At 35.7% G+C, this 22,040-nt stretch overlaps 1 protein-coding gene across 2 annotated transcripts; it reads left to right on the top strand.

Annotated features, from left to right (window-relative positions):
* The first annotated feature begins 1,545 nt into the window (after nt 1-1,545).
* On the top strand, nt 1,546-20,766 carry LOC131160647 (ATP-dependent 6-phosphofructokinase 5, chloroplastic). Of its 2 annotated transcripts, none has more exons than XM_058116500.1 (13): nt 1,546-2,078; nt 2,310-2,400; nt 5,396-5,469; nt 5,683-5,794; nt 11,152-11,247; nt 11,384-11,485; nt 11,581-11,655; nt 12,120-12,260; nt 12,379-12,495; nt 12,573-12,677; nt 16,281-16,361; nt 19,477-19,605; nt 20,173-20,766. In XM_058116500.1, exons 1-13 carry the CDS (start codon nt 1,789-1,791, stop codon nt 20,338-20,340), a joined length of 1,581 nt encoding a protein of 526 aa, XP_057972483.1. In that variant the 5' UTR covers nt 1,546-1,788; the 3' UTR covers nt 20,341-20,766. The 2 variants fall into 2 exon arrangements, with proteins under 2 accessions (XP_057972483.1, XP_057972482.1); XM_058116499.1 differs by having other exon boundaries at nt 2,307-2,400.
* Nucleotides 20,767-22,040: the final 1,274 nt, after the last annotated feature.

The raw sequence follows: 22,040 nt of genomic DNA, 5'->3' as shown, positions 1-22,040 counted from the left end.
GAAGAGGTTTTTGAAAAAAACTTGTTTTAGAAAAATGTTTTCATGAAAGGTTCAGCCCCTAAAGTCAATCTAAGGTTTTGGTCATTTTGTGAGAGCTTCAATTCAAATCATGAGACATGCATGCACAAATTGAAATCTAATTATTATTATGACCTAAAAATAAATAAAATATTTATGTTTCTACTCCTTAATGCTCTATAGAATATGCCATAATTTGTGCTCAATTAGGTACTCCTTGGTTTCCAATTTGCATATCTCATTTGCGCCTTCTACATCATAAATCTGTTCAAAGACTAAACGCATAAATGAGATGTTATGGTTTGTTATAATTAAAATAGGGATCAGACTCAAAAAGTCAACAATATATATTTTAATCATTTTAAATACTCTTACCCTATATTTGGAAAGACCTTAAATTTAGAATTGTATTGAATTTGCATACAATATAGTATAAAATTGTATTAAACATTTTCTTAAACACCTTACAATTTTTTTTACCAAACACTCGAAGCTAACATTTTCTTTCTAAGAATTTATTTTTTTACGAGGGCCGAATATTTTCTATATAATATTATGTTGGGTGGTCTTGAGCCTTCTCAACCCCAAAAGCTAGCTAGTTCATGGGGTGAAATTTTCCCTTACACTTAATAACTGACTACTAAACCCCCTATAACCGATGTGGGATAACCCCAACAATCTTCCCTTCATACATTGAGCTCCAAACCCCTCACAAATTGGGCTCCAAATCAACAGCACTACCTGTCCGGCATATCAAGGAGAAACCATGGGCTCTGATACCAGTGTTGGATGACCTTAAACCGTTTCAATCTCAAAAGGTAGCTCATGAGATGAGACTTTCCCTCACATTTAATAACGGACCACCAAACCTCTTCCACAACCGATTTGGGATAACCCTAACATATCAAACATTCCCTTTGAATATTTTTCTTTAAAAAAAAAAATCTTTCTAAAAAGTTATAAGCCAAACTAAGCCTTACTAATTTGATTTTATAGTTGAAGCCAACATTATTTTATATTCAAAAATGGTATTATTTGGGTAAATTTCACACCAAAAAAATGTGGGCCAATATGAAAAAGAATGAAAAATGGGGCCACCAATCACCATCCCAAAAAGCTCTACGTGTTCCAAGAGTAGTGGAAGTGGGGAGGAGAAATTGGACTTGCCCTATTTAAATATTGGCAGCCCAACAGAGCTTTGACAAGTCTTTTGTTGACTGCCAAACAGAGCCTTAGCTTCTATAAATTGGACCCACCCGCCCCTTTAATTAATTTAAATGACTTGTAAATCAGATTCGGCACATGACCCTGTTACTGAGAGGGTAGGTGGAAACGTTTCTTTCCAACTTCCAGTAAACAACACTAACAAAAGGTGACCTTTTCGGGTCGGGTCGGGCCCTTTTCTCCGGGCATGGATCCTCCATTTTTATTTTGTTTCCCAATCTCATGCATTTATGAAAACTTATCTATTCCACTTTTTCATATTTCAGTTCTTATTTATATGCAATGCAAGGAAAACAATAAAATAAATAAATAAACAAAGTTTTGAGGGTTATTTTGGTCATATAAAAAGCCACTACTCCATTTTGAGCATGCGCATGAGAAAGCTGCGCTACAGTGTTCCTGGTTGCTTCCAGTGAGGCCGTGCGGGCAAAAAGCCCCTTCTTCTTCCCTTGCTTCTTTCTGTTTGTTCGTCTTTTGCTTCACGCTTTCTCTAATTCTCTCTCTCTCAAAGGCTACGCATTCTCCCTCGCTGAGATCTCCCCTTAGATGGACTCGCTCTCGCCGGCGATCGGCCGCGGTCTCCTTCTGCCGGCGAGGTGCGGTCACTTCTCCCGTGGACTCTCCGCTCGAGTTGTCCCCTGTCTGAGATCGCTCCCCCGCCTCCGCCAGCAGAATCGTGCTCTCGCCGAGACTAAGAATCCGGACATTGATTTCAGCGATCCGCAGTGGAAGTCCAAGTTTCAGCGCGATTTCGAGAGGCGATTCTACCTGCCTCATCTCACCGATGTCTTCGAGGATGCTCATCCTATTCCTTCAACTTTCTGTCTCAAGAGCAGGTTTTTTTTTTTTTTAATCCTTTTTTGTATAATTCGTTGTGTTGTCAGCTTGAACTTGGATGAATTGAGAGTTCTTAAATTTATTGGATATCGAATCGGAAAGCTGCTTCTTTCCTTTTCTGGCTACTTTTAGCTTCCTCGCATGCTTGCGTTATAAGTGTAATTTGCTAAAAGAGAGTCGTTTTTGCTCTTTTTTTAAAAAAAAAAAAATACAAAAAATTTTTATAGCAGGACTCCAGTAAGTGAAGATTTTGTAGATGGTTATCCATCGGATGAGAAGTGGCATGGATACATAAATAACAATGATAGAGTTCTTCTCAAGGTAGTGCCTTTTCCACCATAATAGTCCTTTTCCATCTATATTCAAATTTATTGTTCAAGATTGATTGTACAAGTACTGTGACGAATCATCCATAATTTTTACTGTTGCTACCTTACTTTTGGGAGTTTTTTCCTAATTTATTATTAATTTATAATAATATATTAAATAATACGGGTAAAATTATTCTTGGATTTATGCTCACGTAATTTCGCTACTTGGTCCAACGAGATTTAAACAAATCTCGCTGGACAAAGTAGCGGGACTTGCCACGCGTTAGGATCAGGATTAGTTTATTTCCCAGATCCGGCGAGATTTGCATGGCATGACCATCCCTTGCACCAGCCTACGCTCCGAAGTTGCCAACTCCGGAAGCTACCCCTCTACAGTCTTCGACGCCGTCTCCCTCTCCATCAATAGTTGTCCCTCCTTCACTTGCTCCATCCCTGACATCACCATTTTCTTCGGCGACTTTCCCTGCATCGGAAACTACATCAACCCTGTTGCCTCCCGTGTTGGCACCCACCAATCCCACATCATCCCCATTGACGCTGGCAAGCTCACCTGAGTTCGGTGGGAGCTCGGGAAATGTTGTAGTGCCATCTCCGAATTCTTCACGCGCATTCGTGTTTACTCCTGTCGTTTTTCAGAATAAATTTATGTAATTCCAAACCATATTTCCTTCTCTAGTCTTTATTACTCCAGCTCTTGCAGGTGGGTTTAATTCCTTGGAACAAGGTTTTGGAGAAAGCCTGTAAAAGTTTCTGCAGAGGCTTCAGAGAAAGATGCTTGACACAATTGGATAATTAATTAAAAACTATAACATTGATTTATGTATAATATTATATATGAACAGAGAGAAGCCCCCTGCACGGTGCATGCAATAGTCTTGGAAAAAGGTTTTGAAAAAAGATAATATTAAATTTTTTATCTCTGCTAAACCTGCAATCGTAAATGACATATTCCTTGTCAAAAACGCAAGCTAGCTTTAACTCATCACGACTTCTCGTAGCTTAGTTTGCCAAACCATTTGCAGAATTCGATGAACATTAATAAATATTTCTGACTCCGAGTTCCCATCAATGCCAAAATAAAAATAAAACTGCATGACAAGATTAGCAAGGAACATATAGGAGCACCCGCGACGCGCCCACCACCATTCCTCTGTCGACACGAAGCTTCAGGCTATTTGCCAAAGTCTAGCCAATTCCTAGAAACAAGGTAACACGGGGAAGAAGAACGCAACGTCGAAGGCGGCTTCCTTGGCGACGGTGACTCCCCCGGCGAAGATGGTCTTTGATAATTCACCGAAACCGGAATCAGAGAGTTCGGCGCCGGAGGTTTTGAAGCAGGATACCTCATCGTCGCCGGCTATGTCCGATGAGGGTTCTTCCCTCGAGTTTGATATCACGTTCTGTTTCTCAGAATGGCCATGGGAAGAGTCTGACAGTTTGATGTTGGAGAAGTATCCGTCCGTGGAGATTGACTGGGCATCTATCAGAATTATAGGTTGCAAGAAGAATTCCTCTAATTGTTTTTAACGTGACATTTAAAAAAAAAAAAAATCAAATCACAAAGATCTTTAATTGATGCTCCAATTGCATCATAGAGAAGCACCTGGTTGTGGAGAACTTAAAAAAACAATTAGAAAATTTGAAGAAAGCCAAACCTAGCCCTCGTTGTCATCGAATGATTCCCATTTTTTTTATTTTTTTTTGCAGTGAGAAGAGCTGTTAATAAAAATACAAGGAAGCTATTGTCGGAGCACCATAAATATTTTTCTTGTACAGCAAATGAATTGCATCTCTCAAAGAATCCCCAGTTTTGAGTTCCAATACAAGGAATAAGTCATTTATGGTTGTAGGTTTAGCCTAGATTAAAATTTTAATATTATATTTTTTTAAAACCTTTTTCCAAGACTACTGCATCCAGGGGGCTTCTCTCTCTTCATATATAATATTATATATAAATCAATGTTATAGTTTTTAATTAATTATCTGATTGTGTCAAGCATCTTTATCTGAAGCCTCTAAAGAAGCTTTTACAGGCTTTCTCCAAAACCTTGGTTCCAAGGAATTAAACCCACCTGCAAGAGTTGGAGTAATAAAGACTAGAGATGGAGAAATGGTTTGGAATTACATAAATTTATTCTAAAAAACAACGGGAGTAAACATGAATGTGCGTGAAGAATTCGGAAATGGCGCCACAACATTTTCCGAGCTCCCGTCGGACTCAGGGGAGCTTGCCGGCGTCGACGGGGATGATGTGGGATTGGTGGGTGCCAACGTGGGAGGCAACAGGGTTGGTGTAGTTTCCGGTGCAGGGAAAGTTGCCTACGCAAATGGTGATGCCGGGGATGGAACGAGTGAGGGAGGGACAGCTATTGATGGAGAGGGAGACGGTGTCGGAGACTGTAGAAGGGTAACTACCAGAGTTCGCGACTTCGGAGCATAGGCTGGTGCAGGGGACGAATGTGCCATGCAAATCTCGCTGGATCGTCCAACGAGATTTGCTTGGGAAATAAACTGATCCTGACGCATGGCAAATCTTTCTACTTGGTTCAGTGAGATTTGTCCTGACGCATGGCAAATCTTGCTACTTGGTCCAGCGAGATTTGTTTAAATCTCGCTGGACTAAGTAGCAAGATTACGTAAGCGTCATTCCGAGAATAACTTTTCCGAATAGGGTATTATTTAATATATAATTATACATTAATAATAAACTGGGAAAAAACTCTTACTTTTGGTACTATTTAGTCACTCCAATGTCAAGCTACTTGGATGTGCTTCTCTGTGGTGTGAAATGTGACCAGTCTGAAACATAATTTGAGTGATTTGAAATTTAATAGCATTAGCATTTCCTTGTGTTTTTCATTCTGTGCTCATGTTAGATGTATATGGGCAAGGAGCATGAATAAAATCTGAATTAATAATTTGATAGAGTGATTTTATCTGTTAAATGATTCTGGTTATAAATATATTTTCTTTTAATATTGCAGGTTATATATTACTCTTCACCAACGTCTGCTGGTGCCGAATGTATTGATCCTGATTGTTCTTGGGTGGAGCAATGGTAAATGTCAGTCAACTTTTTCATAGGTATTTGGAGTTAACGCAGCTTGCATGTGCTGGAAAATGGATAAATTTTGGATTCATGGATGATGTCCTGGAAAAGACTGTTTTCATGTGTTTGATTTTTCATTTATTTTTGCTCATTTGATGTAATTTTAGATTTCATTGAACCACTAGCTTACTGCAGTGTGTGGGACTGAACTTTTGTTTCCAGGGTTCATCGTGCTGGGCCTCGAGAGAAAATTTACTTCAAGCCAGAAGAAGTGAATGCTGCAATTGTAACTTGTGGAGGCCTTTGTCCTGGTCTTAATGATGTCATAAGGCAGGTTGTTATAACATGTACATGCCACTCTATTTTCTCAATGGAACCCAACTAAGTTTCCATTTGAAGATGAATCTGCTTCTTTAATTGATCATAACTTTGTACAAGCAAGGACAACATTTGGCTTGCAAAATTGTTTCTTATAGCTTGTCACAGAGCCATTCCTCTGTAGTTTAGATTTTACATGTTAGCTTGTTGAGTAAAATAGCATCCATGATATCAGAAGAAACAACATGAGCTTCATTAGTGTTTGCCATTTGAGTGGGAAAGTCTTTAATTGTTTACTAATGAAACTTATTAGATAATTTAGAAAAACATTCCAAAGCATGAACCAAATTAGTACATGCTTTCCACAAATGTTTGGACTCTTGTATTTTTTTGAGGAATGTTCAAAGTGACGTTTATGTGACCTGTAAGAATGCTATTCATGTCAGAAGTGCACTAAATATATGATACATTTCTTATAGCTTGTCACAGAGCCATTTCTCTGTAGTTTAGATTTTACATGATAGCTTGTTGAGTAAAATAGCATCCATGAGTTCAGAAGAAACAACATGAGCTTCATTAGTGTTTGCCATTTGAGTGGGAAAGTCCTTAATTGTTTACTAATGAAACTTATTAGATAATTTAGAAAAACATTCCAAAGCACGAACCAAATTAGTACATGCTTTTCACAAATGCTTGGACTCTTGTATTTTTTGGAGGAATGTTCAAAGTGACGTTTATGTGTCCTGTAAGAATGCCATTCATGTCAGAAGTGCACTAAATATATGATGCATGAAGTTTACAAAAGTTTGAATATAAAATTTTAGCTGCAGAAGGTATAAATTGAGTTTTGCAGGTATAGGGTTGATGAAAGGTATAAATTGTGTTTCGCAGAAAAGTGGAGAGTTATATTCTTGTGCTTTAAGAAGAATGTGCTTTGAGTTGTGTTCCTCCAAAAAGAATATAACTCTCCATTTTTGTGCACTAAATAGATGTTGCATAAAGTTTACAAATTATTCAATGTTTGGATTTGCACAGGCAGTTTGTGCACCAAGTACTAAATGAATGTGTTTTGGTTGGTTAATTTCTGATAAGTTTGGATATGAAATTTTAGCTGCAGAACGTACAAATTGAGCTTTGTAGGAATAACGTCAAGAAAAGGTATAAATTGTGTTTTGCACAAAAATGGATATTCTTCTGCTGCTACATCTTAAGCATTAGCTGATGCTGCAACAGGTAATATCTGCAAGCAGGATTATTGTGTGTAGTAGAAAAATGAGCCCAAGTGGCAGGATGGATAGTGACTTGTGGCAATTTTGAGTGTGGAGAGGGTCTTCTTCTAGATGAATTACAAGAGTTTTATGAGGCGTCTTGTATATATCTCAAAGATTCCTATACTTGATCTAAGGGTGCACAATGTTTGAGGAAGGGGTGGATGGGAGTGAAGCTCAGGATAAAGGTAAAGAGATGTTTGCTGTTAAGGTAACAAGGGTGAGCAGGATTTTTATATAGGGTATGGTGTTTTGCCTGCACTGCAGAAGAAAGTGTCTCTGGGATGGTTCCTAATGAGGTTTCTGCATAGAATCTCTTAAACAAGATTGGGTTGAAGTTGGTTGTCCTTATGGGCTGGAATTTAGCTTGGCAGAGGAGTAGAGAATCTTTCTAAGAAGAAGAATTGGCATGGGAAGCTAAATAAAATTTGGGGAATATTTTCATGTCCGTACTCATGGTATGTGACAGGCCACAACTCCATCCAAATCTGATGGAGGCTCAATGTCTAGGAGAGAAATAATTTTGCAAACCATTGTTTAAGTACAACTAATTAACCATAAAAGAAAGAGCTTTTATTAAGAACACAAGACACATACATGTATTCCATGATACAACCAAAAGAAACACATGCTTTGTTTCTTCATTCTACTTGGACCAAATATGTTCCCCAACTAAACACATACTTTGTCTCTTCATGCCAACCTATAGTCTGCATATCTTAAAGTTAGTAGTCTTGTGATACTAGGTTGCGAGAAATGAGGAATTAGCAGATCACACACACACACACACACGATAGCTCTGCTCGCCACGCAATGGAATCACGAATAGGTACGGAAGCAAGGAAACTCAACACTATAAAGATACAGATAACTCACTACTTCAAAGATTCAGAGTTTGAAGGATAACATTTATTGCTTACAAAGGAGATACAGAACTGTAGAGAAATAAGGCAAAGGGCAAATTACAAATTCTCCAATTTTCATTCAAAAGCACTCTATGCTAGTACTTACCTATGGATGCTTTTATAGACCTGGACCAGCCTTTCAAGCATAGGAAAATGTTTCTCCATGTTTTCCAGCTAAAAATAATTGACTTTTGACAAAACAAAGACTCAACAGATGAGCTTAACACGGTTTATTACACTGGGAATACAATAGACACATAGAAAGCTTAAACTGGCAAACTGCACACTAAAAATTCAAATGACCATAACTTCTAGTATACAACTCCAATTAATGTGGAATTTAATCTACTGAAAAGAGAACTTCTTCATTTTAATTTTGTAGGTGGTGTGCATATTTTCCTCTCAAAATCAGGCTCAAAATTGGACCAAAACCTGCCCCACAAGTTCAAGAACTGGATTTGTTTTGATCATTAAGTGCTTCCCCAAATTTACTAGAGCTCTTTGAGCACACTCCTGTGTCATGCTCCCCCTTTTCCTTGAGCCAAAAGTGGTATCATCATCGTAATAAGGAGTTAAATCAGCGAAGTGTCTGAAACATCATCAATGTTGTTACTTCTGAGTGCATTTCCAAGAATCTGCTTGAGTACTTCAAATGGACCATCAACTGTTGGCTTGAGGTTTCCAAATTGGCCTTGAGGGAATCTTCCCCTTTCAAAGCAATCCAAACTAGATCATCTTCTTTGAATTCAACAAATTTCCTATGCTTGTTAGCTTGACCATGATACTTCTCATTTTGCTTCAAAATCTTCTCACGAATCTATTGATGCAACTTCTTTTTTTTTTTTTTTCTATTGATGCAACTTAGGAATTTGTTTAGCTCTTTATTTAGCTTCTCCACTAAAATTATTTGTAGTTGGAGAAGGAACCAAATCCTATTGAATCAGTAGATTCTGGCCGTAAAAAGCTTTGAAAACACTACAACCATTACTTTGGTTAGTTGCTTCTGTCTCTCTTTGGTGGGTTCCGTTGAGTGGTGAGGAAAACTACATGAATAGCTGTTGTGTGTGTGTGTGTGTGAGCTGCCACCTCCTCATTTCTAGCAACCTGGTATCATATTGAAAAATTCTGCAGGTAGGGCTTTCCTTCAATCTTAGAACTTGAAATTGTTAAGGAATAAGGTGAGCAACCACGAGCTATATAACTTTATCTACTCTTATTCATATATGGATTTCATCATTTCAAGATGTGATTTTTATATGCATGCATATACATGATTGTCGTGAACATATTCCTTATTCTGAGTGATCTGTTTATCTAGAATTATTATCAGAAGCCATCAAAAGAGTGCACATTTTAACATGATCTCAACAAGTGCCAATTTCCAGCTTGGCTGACCATCCTGTAAAATTTCTAGCTTGGCCAACCACAGCTTAAGTGGAATACCCTTCATAGGTTCGGAGGTGTAGGGCCTTTCACCCATGGAAGATACAATCTCTACTTGCTCAAATTTCACAATACGACAAGCACAAACAGCACATAGTGCTGCAGCACATCTAGCTAATTCACATAATAGGAATTCAAAAGATGACACACAGCCTGTGCCACAGGAAACAAACACCATCTTTCTTACAGACCAATAGTCAGGACAACTAATAATATGCAGCTATGAAAACCCAGGAGAACAGATGTGCTGTTATAGATACTAATCCACAAATGAACAACTTACAAATCCTTCCTATTAGGATTCAATTACATTTATGTTCCTACCCTTTTCCTTGAGAAATTCCATTTTTAACTAAAATGCCTTGATGAATAAATGAAGATTAAAAACACCTGCCTTGATTATCAGTTCTCCAATATATTTTGATGCTCCTCTGCATTTTCTGCCTTTTCCTGATTTTTCTTGATTTTCTGCAGAGTTTCTCTCTCCTCCTTCCTCTCTTGCCCAAGGACTAAGGGTTTACAGCGAATGGTGTCAATATACTATGTTGTTGCTGGTATTACTTTAGCTGTAAGCAGCAACACAGACAGCAGCTGCTTGTTGCCAAGGGCTATAAAGTGCTGTTAGGAATCGGCCAGGTGTCTCTTCCTGGCTTCAGCAGTGTCCACTCTTGTCTTTTCATTTTGCTCCAACGCCTGTGTTATTTATATTTTGACATGTACTCTCCGAGTTTTATTCCATCCAAACCCTTCCTCCCGCTAATAAATTAAAAAAATTTCTACATCTACTGATTCAAAAAGAGTACACGATGACTTCCATTTAATTAATGCACAATATGCTTAGCATAAATTCATTCAACACAAAAAGGAAATGCAAACAACCACGTATTTTTTATAAAATTAATTTAAATTTTACCATGGATTAAAGGGTACAATTATCATGAATACTGTAACAATTATGGTCAATCTTTGAAGAGAGTTTCTTAATTAGTGGTCTTAATCTTTTGCTTTTTTTTTTTAGTTTACTTGTCTATTCAAATTAGAGGACATTTTTTGTCGACATCTAGTTCGTATTTCTTCTTTTTCTTCTAATAATATTCTTTTTATTAGTAGAAAAAAGGTTGCAGCATGGGGATGGAAGAATAGCACCCACTGGGTTTAAACTTCCCCTTCCTCAAGTTCTGAGTGAAAATTACTGATGCAATAGAAAGACAAAAGAATAGAATGAGAAATGATTTTATACATTAGGCAGTGAAGGTAAAATGGAGATTAGTGTTCCTGTATATATTGGATTTTGTATTTGTTGGTGATGACTATAATAACATGTCAATAATGTCATGACTCATGAATGGTAATTAAGGTTGCATATCAAAATGAAAGGAATGAATGGTAGGAGTTGAAGTAATGAAGTGCTTCTCTAGAGATCATATGAAATGTCATGGGCTAATGTTCATATGTAAATAGTATTCCATGTTTACTGTGCAGAAGTGCCTTGCTAAAAAATGTAGACACCATTTAGCATCAATCTATTAACAATAAAAATTGATGAGACTTCATATGTTTGTAATTATGTATCAATTCTGAATTGAATATTACTAAATAATTGTGCCTGCATTCTATTGAAAACTCATCATTTGTCATGGAAAATATCTTTACATTCTTGTCATAAAATATGCTATATAATCTATGAGCTGATCTTTACTGATCTGGGTATCTCATCTTCTTTTTAGTCCATTTCTCATAAATTAAGCATGCTGCAGATTGTCATCACGCTTGAAATATATGGCGTGAAGAAGATTGTAGGGATTCCTTTTGGTTATCGTGGTTTCACTGATAAAGAAATAGATGAAATGCCAGTAAGTATTTGTTTCAATTCTTTCAGTTGTCTCCCAGATGTCTTTGGGGTCAGAGATGTAGAATTGTTACAATGCATTGAAGAGATGTGTCTTTTGTGAGATATTTGCTAATTAATTTTTTTTTTTGTTCTATCAGCTATCGAGGAAAGTTGTTCAGAATGTTCATTTATCTGGTGGAAGCTTGTTAGGAGTTTCACGTGGAGGACCAGATGTTAGTGAAATTGTAGACAGTATGCAGGTGCTCAATGATCATTTCCAAGAGGGGTTATTAAATTGAATAATTGTCGTGATATCAGTTATAATTTGTCTGCTTCATTTGTAAATTAATGTCAGGAAAGAGGAGTCAACATGCTTTTTGTGTTGGGTGGAAATGGCACACATGCTGGTGCCAATGCAATACATAATGAGGTTGTTGAGTTTAACCTGATACTTTCACTGTACTTTATTATATATTGTGATATGCTTTAAATGTGAGTCTTTATAAAGGTATTATACTATTATTTTTGTTGAGAGAGTATTCATGAAACCTTCTGTAAAGATATGATTGTGCATAATTATTTTCTCTCAAGATATTTGAAGTTAAGCTGCATAAAACATGTCGTAAAAGATTCATGCTGAGAGAGCTGTTTTCTATTTGAAATGTGCATTCCTGCTGTCTTATGTATTCTTTGTTCATCTCTAATTTGAAGTAATATTTTTGTACGGCTATCGTCTTTGCACATGAATAAACAGGGATCTTACCAAGATTATATTTGTAAGAACTTTGATCACCATCTCTGGAGTTACTGATGCATGCACTACTCCCTTTATGTGCTTGTCTACCATTCCCTGCCAAGTCTGATTTGTTGTTTTTTCGCTTTTTGGGGTTCTAGTGCCAGGAAAGGCGGATGAAGGTGGCTGTGGTTGGTGTGCCAAAAACTATAGATAATGATATTTTGCTGATGGATAAAACTTTTGGTTTTGATACTGCTGTTGAGGAAGCACAAAGAGCAATCAATTCTGCATACATTGAGGTATAGTTTTTCTCCTGTGCTGCTTTATTTCACTATTTCAGTATGTATTTAATTTAATGTTACTAAGAGTTTTGTATTAAAATTTTTAATGTTGTTGTATTATTCGATTTTGTAACAGGCTCATAGTGCTTATCACGGTATTGGTGTTGTGAAATTGATGGGTCGCAGCAGTGGATTTATAGCTATGCAGGCATCCTTAGCTAGTGGACAAATTGATATTTGTTTGATCCCGGAGGTATTTACTTGAGATACCAACTTGATGTATACTCTTAAGAGCTCGTTATTGATGCAATCTCTTATTGGACTTTCAAGGTACCTTTTCATTTGCATGGACCTCATGGTGTCCTGAGACATCTGAAGTACCTAATCGAGACCAAGGGATCAGCTGTTATTTGTGTAGCAGAAGGAGCTGGCCAGGTTAAGCAACACTAGGCGTTTAACTTTTTGTTTCTATCTATTTAATATTTTCATTCTCAAATTGGGTAGGTAAACAGCAAGCTGTTTAGCAGTCCCTTTTCTGGCTCAATGAACAAGCAAAGATGCTAAAAAACACTGCTGCTATTTCACCAAGGATATTACGATTGACATGAGATTGTTAAACCTTTTTTTTATTATATCTAATTTTTTATATTAGAAATAAGACAAAACATATGAAATATAAGTTTAGGCATAGTAGGAGGAATATTAGAGAAAATGTTAGGGCCTCTTTGGTATTGTTGCTGTTTTCTATTTTCTGTTTCTATTTATGTTTTTCCACAGTGAAGAAACATTATAAAAACACGTTTATTTATGTTGTTAGTTTTCTGTTTCTGTTGTCTGTTTTTAGTTGTTCGCCAAAAAATTGAAAATTAGATTTTATGGTTTTCAATTGTTTTGGTAACCTGTTGCTTGAAATTTTAATATTTAGAAATATTTTTTTTTTTGGATTAGATTAATCATTTTATATACATTTGAATTAAAATTAAAATTAGAATTAAATGATTATATGAATTTAAATATAATTAAAAGAAAAATATACATAAATGGGAAGGCAATAGTGTGACTGATTTTCTTGTTAGAGAAGGAGAAATGGGAAACAATGTCATCTACGAAGAACAACATCTTTTATCATGTTCTCTAAAAGGTATCTTTCAGATGGATAGGTTGGGTCTCACTTCCTTTTGTCATTAGTTTAACCTCTTGATTTTTGTTTGATGGGTTTAGATTTTTTTATTTTAAATTTTTTGATTTTTTGATTTGATTATTATTTTTTGATAGGCCTGTTTAGATTTGTTTTTTATTTAGCATTGTTTGGATTTGTAATCCTGTTTTGGTTGGTTGTTGGTGTTGTTGTTGGGAGGACTTTAATTTCTTTATCTGTAATTTCTCAATGCTTGTCTTGTAATCACGGTATTCTTCCGTAAAAAATGAGGGCATATCAATAAAGTTTTGTTTTTTGTAAAAAAAATAAAAAAAAGAATAATAATAAATCTAATTACAAAATACTTTTACTATTTTTCAATTGTCATGACTAATAAAATTTTTGTTATAAAGTAAATTTTGAAACGAAAACAATTAAGTAAAATAATTATAATAAAATTTATTTTTATTATAGTAATTTTTTAATGTGTATTATTTGTAATTCTATTATTTTAATCGTATTTTAATAATATTATTTGTTTTAAAGATGAAAATGAGCATTTCTTAATTAAGTTTTTAATTTGTATCTGTTTTTTAAATGTTAACCAAACAAGTTGTTGGTTCTAGTTTTTAGTTTCTATTTCGGGTTTTTTTCTAGTTTTCGTTTCTTTAATTTTTGACAGTCATATCAAACGATCCATTAAACTTGATGGTCAATAAATCAATAACACTAGTAGATTTTGATACCTTAGATATATTATGCAAGTTTAAAAAAAATTGAAGAACATATAATGCATAAAGTTGAAGCAAGTTGGGTAAAATGGAGAAGTGCTTCGAGTGTGCTTTATGATCATAGTTTGCCCTTAAACTTAAAAGAGAAGTTCTATAGTACGATTGTAAGAACAAATACGCAATATGGATCAGAATGTCGGATGACTAAGAAACAACATATCCAAAAGGTAAACATCAGTAGTTTCTGAGATGAGATTGCTAAGGTGGATGAGTGCTATAACATTAGAAGATTTAAATTAGGCATCACTCATGTAGAAGATAAGATAAGGGAAGGATGAAGCAGATGGTTTGGGCATCTGCAACATAGGCCAATAGTGTGCTAGTGACTGGTGAGCTAGTTACGGGCAGTTGAAGGGATAGGGATAGATCTAAAATAATTTGGAATGAGATAGTAAGGATTTAATTGACCTAAAATAACTTGGAATGAGATAGTGGAGTTGGGCTGTTAGTTCTAATGGGCTTTTATCCCAAAAATATAAAAAATAAGAGTTACTGATAGGGTTTGGAGCTAACCTCCTTAGCTGAGTGTTGTGTCTTGGATTGGCCTTTGACTTATTTTGGGAGGGAAGCTTCGTTCTTTAGCATTTTAGATGGGTGGAAAGGTAATGTAGGCTCATTGCTAATGTAGGCTATATAGCTTAAAGGTTGGATGGGTGGAAAGGTGTTTGATTTTCTTTACTGGGCTGCATCACTCTCATACAAGTTGTCTATCCACCATTCCTTAGTTTTTTTTTTTTTTTGTCTTTATATATAATTCTAGGAGGGGTTGTTCAAAGTATTGAGAGGATTATGAAAGATTTCCGTTGGTCAGGCATAGGGGAGGGGAGAGATTATTTGGTTCAGTGGGTGGTAGCATGTAGGTTTGAGGAGGGAGGTCGGGTCTTGGAAATTTAGTGTCTAAAATACACTACTCTTTTGGGTAAATGGTTGTGGTGGCTTCCCTCGAAGGCAAACTCCTTATGGCATAGAGTGATGAAAAGTAAGTTTGGCTTGTAGGAGAATGAGTGGGGTTCTAATTTGGGTCTTAGATGCTTATTTGAGAGTGCTTGGAGGTTCATTTTGTAATTTTACCCCTTTATTCCTCTTGCAAAGTTTCAATTGGGAACAAGGCAATACTTGCTTTTGGGAGGATGTTTGGGTGGGGAATGCTGTGTTGTCTTGTCCTTTTGCTCATTTATATTCTCTTTCTTGTGATAATGATGTGATTTCCTCATTTTTAATTCATGATGGGTGACTTTCCTTGGGATTTTTATTTTAGAAGGAATTTGAATGATGGGGACTTGGAGGAGCTTTTTTCTTTTCTTATTGTGCTGGAGGGTGTCATATCTCTGATGGTGACTTTTCTTGAGATTTTCATTTTAGAAGGAATTTGAATGATAGGGACTTGGAGGAGCTTTCTTCTTTTCTTATTGTGCTGGAGGGTAGTCACATCTCTAATAGATGTGATAATAGGAAGTGGGGTTTGGATTCTTAAGTGGATTATTCATGTAAGTCCTTTTCCCTCATCTGGTCAAAGCCGATGTGCTTTTTTCTGTTCATCAGTTTTTATGGGAGGCTAAAGTCCGTTCTAAGATAAAGGGTTTTGTTTGCCTGGTGGCCTTTAATAGAGTTGGTGGAATAGATTATTTGGAGTTTTTGCTGAAGTGTGGGTCTGTCAAGTTGATGGAGGAGCTTGAGTATTTCTTTTGTTGGTTTTGGGAAGGGTAAGGATGTTGGGAAGTCATCAAGGTGTGCTCTTTGCTGTTTTATGGGGAACTTGGTTGGAGCACAATGCTTGAGTATTTTTCAAAATAGATTGTTAGATTTGCTGTGGGACAGGGTGCAGTACTTTGACATCTCTTGGGGCTTGTAGTGCTGGTGTTTCTAGGGTTGTTGCTTTGAGGATGTCAACTGTGATTAGGTGGCATTATTGAGCTGATTGTGATTATTCTTCTTTTCTCCCCTTTATGTTTGAGGACACCTTGTCCTCCTTTTTTTATAATCTTTTCTCGCCATCTCTAATAAAGTTTCTTGTTTTATGGAGAAAAATATGTAAAATTTTTCCATGTCATGTTAGACCAAAAGAACTAATTTGAGTTCAGTTTTGTATGATGTTGCCTTTTGATGCAGAATCTTCTTGAGAAAACTAATGCAAAAGATGCATCTGGAAATGTTGTCCTAGGAGATGTTGGTGTATATATTCAACAAGAGGTTAGTGTTTCCTTCCTTTATTTCAAAATCATGTTAACTGATGATGTAAAATATCTAATGAGCTGTTTAATTGGCTCAGTAGATTGACTTGCATGAGAGTTTATCAATTAAAAGTTGATTGCATTTAATATTTGACTGCACAATTTTCTGAAAAATGTAACACCCAGTGTATGAGGTTCCCGCACTATTGGGGGTCTAGAGAAGGCTTCTGTATGTGGTCTTCTCTCTATGCTTGGAGAGACTGTTTCCACGAGGTTCTAGAGAAGATATGTTCTTACTGAATTGAGAGCATTAATGCCTTCAAGTCAACTTACTGAGCTGCTGAAAACTTAAATAATATAAAATAGTTGAAAAACTATTTGAACGATAAAAACAATATCATAGAAACAATAGCAAACTCTTTATCTACTATTGAAAATAAAGTTAATTTCTAACTATTAACAATTAGTTTTGAAGCTAAAATCTGGTTGTTAAGTTGAAACATGGCCATATATAATTTGTTGGGTCTTGAATGTATCACAAGTGTTCATGTGGGCAATAAAATGCCAAGTTGTCAACCTGATACATTTGTATTTGTGGGTTTGTTTCTATTGATGAGTATAGGATGAAAATCATCCGTTAGTCTATATAACAAAGACATTTACACTATACATTTTTTTTGTGCATGGCAGTTTCTTAAAACATGGTAGAGATGCACTTGTAATTAAAGGAAATAGAGCATCAAATACTAAAGTTTTTAGATAAAACTTCAATTACTAAATTATGTTATCGGACACGAACTTAGTTCTGAACTTCAAACACTAGATTTAGAAATTTTCGGGGATTTATTACGTTAGGATATGTGTTCCCTGGGGTAATCAAATCTTAATCCTGTTGCTTGCAACCTAATCTTGGCCAATAGGAAAAGATGGTTACTGAGAGTGGGATGGGAGAAAGGGCTTATGTAGCCAGGCCAAGTGTTTGTGATTAGGGATTTCTGGAGTCGAGTTAAATCTGATTCGCCATTTTGAACCATTTTTAGATAGTAATGCATGGTCTGGATGCAAGTGATTTGATTGCTAATGTCAGAACTAATAAGACAAGTGTTATACATCCTTTATGTATGGAACAATCAGATGAGTAAGAAACAATAGCTAAATATGTGACATTTTTGGTATGTCTGTTATTATTTGAATAAATTAGCTATAATTTTCCACAAATTTGACCCAAAGCTACGTACACCTTTCCTTTGTCTAATTAGGTGAAAAGTAGCTTTTGTGTCTCAAATTCTAGGATTTGGTGATATAGGACAATGATGAAAGAAGAGAAGAAAGAGGAGGAGGAGTAGAAGATAATTGAGAGTATAGGAAGAGGAGCAATAATAAAAGAACAGAGGAGAGAGAGAGAGAGTTTAGGCAAGTTTAATTAATCATCCAAAAGTTAATTATCCCTTACTTCCATAAAGCCACATAGGCAACTAAGAAGCCCAAAAAATAATTTGACCTAACATAATCAGAAACTAATGAAAATAGCCAAAAAGCAACTCTAAATTAACTAATCTGCAATTCGTTTTGACTCTATGAGGGTGAGCTTTGGGTCAATGGTAAGGCTGCTCTTTTGTGACCAATTGGTCACTAGTTCGAGTCCAAGAAAATAAGCCTCTTTGCATAAAAGTAGAGGTAAAGCTGCGTACACTGTGATAGCCCTTCCCCTACCCTTGCAAAGTAGGGAGTTTTGTGGCTCAGGGACACCCTTTTTGTCATCACCTAGAAATATTAAGAAGTGGTTACCCCATCACATCAATCTCTTCCTCTCATGTTTGGATTTCTCTCATTTTCTTTTTGTTCTCCTTTTCTGCTTTCTCTTTCTATTCTCTTACCTTCTCTCTTTTATTCTCACTTCTCTCCCTATTTTCTCTCGACTTTCTTCTATTTCTCCCTTTTTCTAAATCTTTGATGTAGGAAAAGGGAGGGAGCTGGAAGAAAGAAGAGAGAGTAAGTAGAAAATAACAGAGAAGAACAGGAGAAGAGAAGAGAGAAATATAAGATGAGAGAAGAAGGAAGGAGGAAGAGAAAGAGCTTGAAGAAACATCAGAGAGAGAGAGAGAGGTTAAGCAATTGAATTTATTCGAAATCAATATCCCATGCAACCAGAAGTGCAACTAACATTCAAGAGAAAACAGTCAAAATTTGTAAAAATAGCACCTAAGTAATAGTAGATTTATAAATTTTCCTCAAATTAAATAAATTATTAAATAGAAAAAATGAAGCCTAAAATAACTAAAATTCCCATGTTAAGGCCTTCTTAAATTGTATGTGCTATTGTTATGTTAGTAAGAGTATTATGGTCATTGGTGTGCACTTGACATATATTATATACAGAGGGAGAGACCTATCGTGGAGATCAGGTACATTTTACTCAATTATTCAACATATCCTGTTGGATGGAGTACGGAAATAAAATACAGAGTGATCTATTGCAGAGTGTCAGAGGCCCATAACCTGTAGGTCTGAGGATCAGAACCTGGCTCTAATTCCATGTTGAATTTATGGCATGATATACATTGTTGGGTCACAACTAATAGCTTAAGCTTTTAGGTAAAGTGGTAATCTAACATGGTATCAGAGCCATGGTTGCCAAGAGGGTCTGGGTTCTAGTTTTGTCTGCATTTAATGTAAGTATGTTAAAAAATGATCAAGTTCACAATATAGGCGTTACTCAATTTTGTTTCTCTCTCCATGTGCAATTGGCTTGAGCCTGCAGGAAAGTATTTATGGCTTGATATACATTGTTGGCTCACAACCTAATAGTTTAAGCTTGGAGGTAAACTAGTATCTAGCAATCCCAAACAACCCCTAGATCAACTAAAGTTCCTAAGATACCCAGTTATGCCAAACAAAATCAAGTATCTAATTTTCTGAATATTCAAATAGAATATGATTGCCTGAATTATCCATGGACAGTCCTTCAGTCGTCTAGTTACTGTTACCCATTAATCTTGCAAAGAGAAACCTGATATTCTGATGAAAGCAACTTAATAATTTATTCATGGGTTTATTTATTTAGTTTGCAGTTCTTAAAAAGAAGGGTTATTTCTCTTTGGGTCCTAATGCTATATCTTCTTGTTTTCTGTCAGATAAAGAAATATTTCAAGGAGATTGGTGTTCCAGCTGACCTGAAGTATATTGATCCCACGTACATGATCCGTGCTTGCCGTGCAAATGCATCAGATGGAATTCTATGCACCGTACTCGGACAAAATGCCGTTAGTATTCCATGCTCACTTTTTCTCAGCTGTTTAGTTAATACTGTACCTGAGTAGCGAGTGCGCAGCTGTGTTCCCATAGTGAGTGTGAGAACCAGAGGTCATGTTCTAGGTTCCATGTAGAGGATTACACGGAGACGAGGCTGAGTATTTTTCAAACAAAACACAACGAGGTACCTAGTTTCCACACATTGACCCTTTAAAAATGAACTGGGGTTTCTTTTGACACCCTTTCAAACTCGACCTTAACAAAAGCATTAGCTGGGTTGTATTTCCTCACCTCTTTCCCACGTTACAACCAAATTCTGTTGAGTAGGTACCGTCGGTCAGAAATTGCTGCTCCTGAGAGCAAACTAGGGCTCAATTTGGTCAAATGGACTGGCTGAACAAGCTTTGATGTGAACTTGTTTGGCTTGTAGACAGCATTTTTCTTGCACTTTCTTATCAAAGCTTAAGCTTAGCAAAAACTAATGCAAATCTAAACATGATTAGTTGAACAATGTCTAAGCTCAACTGAGTTTACCATCTAATCTTTGTATAAATATTTGTGATGCATTGTTTCGGCAGGTTCATGGCGCGTTTGCTGGCTACAGTGGCATTACAGTGGGCATATGCAACACCCATTATGTCTATCTCCCCATTCCTGAAGTCATTTCTTACCAAAAAGTTGTCGACCCAAACAGTCGCATGTGGCATCGATGCTTAACATCGACAGGTCAGCCAGACTTTGTATGACTACCAGGGTCCCTTTGATTTATGCTAGAGACTAGAGAAATCCAAGCCCTTGTTGTTGAAAAATAAACTAAAGGAAAAATATTATTGAAAAATAATTTTTTTTTCCAAAAAAGGTGGACCACCATCTCCATCTCCATCTCCATCTCCAATATCTGCCGAGTGCCGAGTCATCTTGAAGAATTAACACCTAGATACTGCATCCCTTCAATTTAAAAAAATTTTCTATTGTATGAACACTCGCGCCGTTCATTGTATGGCGTGACAATAATGAAACTTCAGGGGAACCGTCCCAACATTTGGTAGCAGGTTCCCAATGTTTTGTAGAATGTCAATTTGTACCCGCTATATTTAAGAATGATATGAAGTTGAGGTATGATTTGTTGCTTCCTGCGCTGAATTCAATGCATTGTTCAGTATTGATTATAATTTTTCTAGGTTTGATCTGAATTTTTCATTGCTGGCTTGAATGAATTTTGTATTTTCCCTTTGTCACCATGCATAAAAATGAAATTTATATATAATGTGTGTATATAAATTTTCATTTAAGAGTAGAAAACAACTTAAAGAAAAAGCGTAATTCTTCTTTTCCATCCAACCAACCAAAGCCAGATGAGGGATGCTATATTGAAATTGTTGGAGAATTTAGATGAATCTTGCAAGGCTAGAACTCATGATCTCTTGGAAATTGGCTCTGATGTCATGTTAGATTATTACTTTTTCTAAAAGCTTAAGCTATTAGGTTGTGGGGCAATAATATATATCAACCTTTAACAATTACTAAGTTACTAATGAGGAATTTTTGATATATATATGTATGCATGCTTCAATAGATTTGGAATCATATTGAATTTGAATAAGATGTAATATAAAATTTATATTAAATCACTCAAATTCAAATTGCAGGTTTAAAATTTATGCTTCCAAATACAGTATTACTATTCGTGTGTATGTATTTATCATTTTAACATGGAAAAATTCAATCAAAATTCAAGATGCGGGATTGGTTGGGCATGAATCTTCGCAAACGAGTTTGCACTTCTTTAGAAATCATGTTTAATTCTTAACCCAAAAATTTAAATACTTTTAGGGTCATTAAGTAAAGGTAGGAATTTCTTTTAGAATCTGCATGTCATCTCAAAATAATCTGGTTTCATCCTCTTGACATTTTTTAAGTTGAAAGGATGTGTTTTAAAAACTAAATAAATGCTTTTTGGGCTAGGGACATTTGGTAAAACGATAATACTATACTTCTTAGATGTCGCATTTTTTATTTACCTTGATCAACAACACTTGAGGGCGGAGGACGCCGATTCGTAGGTTTGGTGCTACACCAGGGGTCCGAAGGGCTCATTGATGGTTGAAGTTCTTATGTAAATAAAAAAAAAAAAAGTATTAAATGTTTAACACTATATTTAAATATGATTTTGTGAACCAGTTCTATGTTGAACTTAAATTGATCATTAAATTTAAATATTAAATTATTTTTAACTATTTATTTCTAATATTCAAATATGTGTTTAAAAAACATAAAAAGAAAAACAAGTTGACCTTTTCAACCGTTAGTTAATGTTAACAAGCAATTACATAATCAAAATTTTTAATTTAGTATAAATTATATTTTTTGTCATTAATTAATAATTATAAATTAAAATAATATAGGCAAAAATAAAATTTATGATTCCAATTTTAACCACTTGGGC

Source organism: Malania oleifera, chromosome 7 (genome assembly GCF_029873635.1).
Source record: "Malania oleifera isolate guangnan ecotype guangnan chromosome 7, ASM2987363v1, whole genome shotgun sequence".
NCBI lineage: Eukaryota > Viridiplantae > Streptophyta > Magnoliopsida > Santalales > Ximeniaceae > Malania > Malania oleifera.
Note: the sequence above shows the minus strand (reverse complement) of the source record. Positions and strands in the feature narration are given on the sequence as shown.

Bases quoted from the DNA above. Each gene is read 5' to 3' on its own strand.
- LOC131160647 (XM_058116499.1), top strand. From the start codon at position 1,789: ATGGACTCGCTCTCGCCGGCGATCGGCCGCGGTCTCCTTCTGCCGGCG. The intron at 11,486-11,580 runs GTGCTCAATGAT...AATTAATGTCAG, and splicing joins AAATTGTAGACAGTATGCAG to GAAAGAGGAGTCAACATGCT. The intron at 12,678-16,280 runs GTTAAGCAACAC...CTTTTGATGCAG, and splicing joins TAGCAGAAGGAGCTGGCCAG to AATCTTCTTGAGAAAACTAA.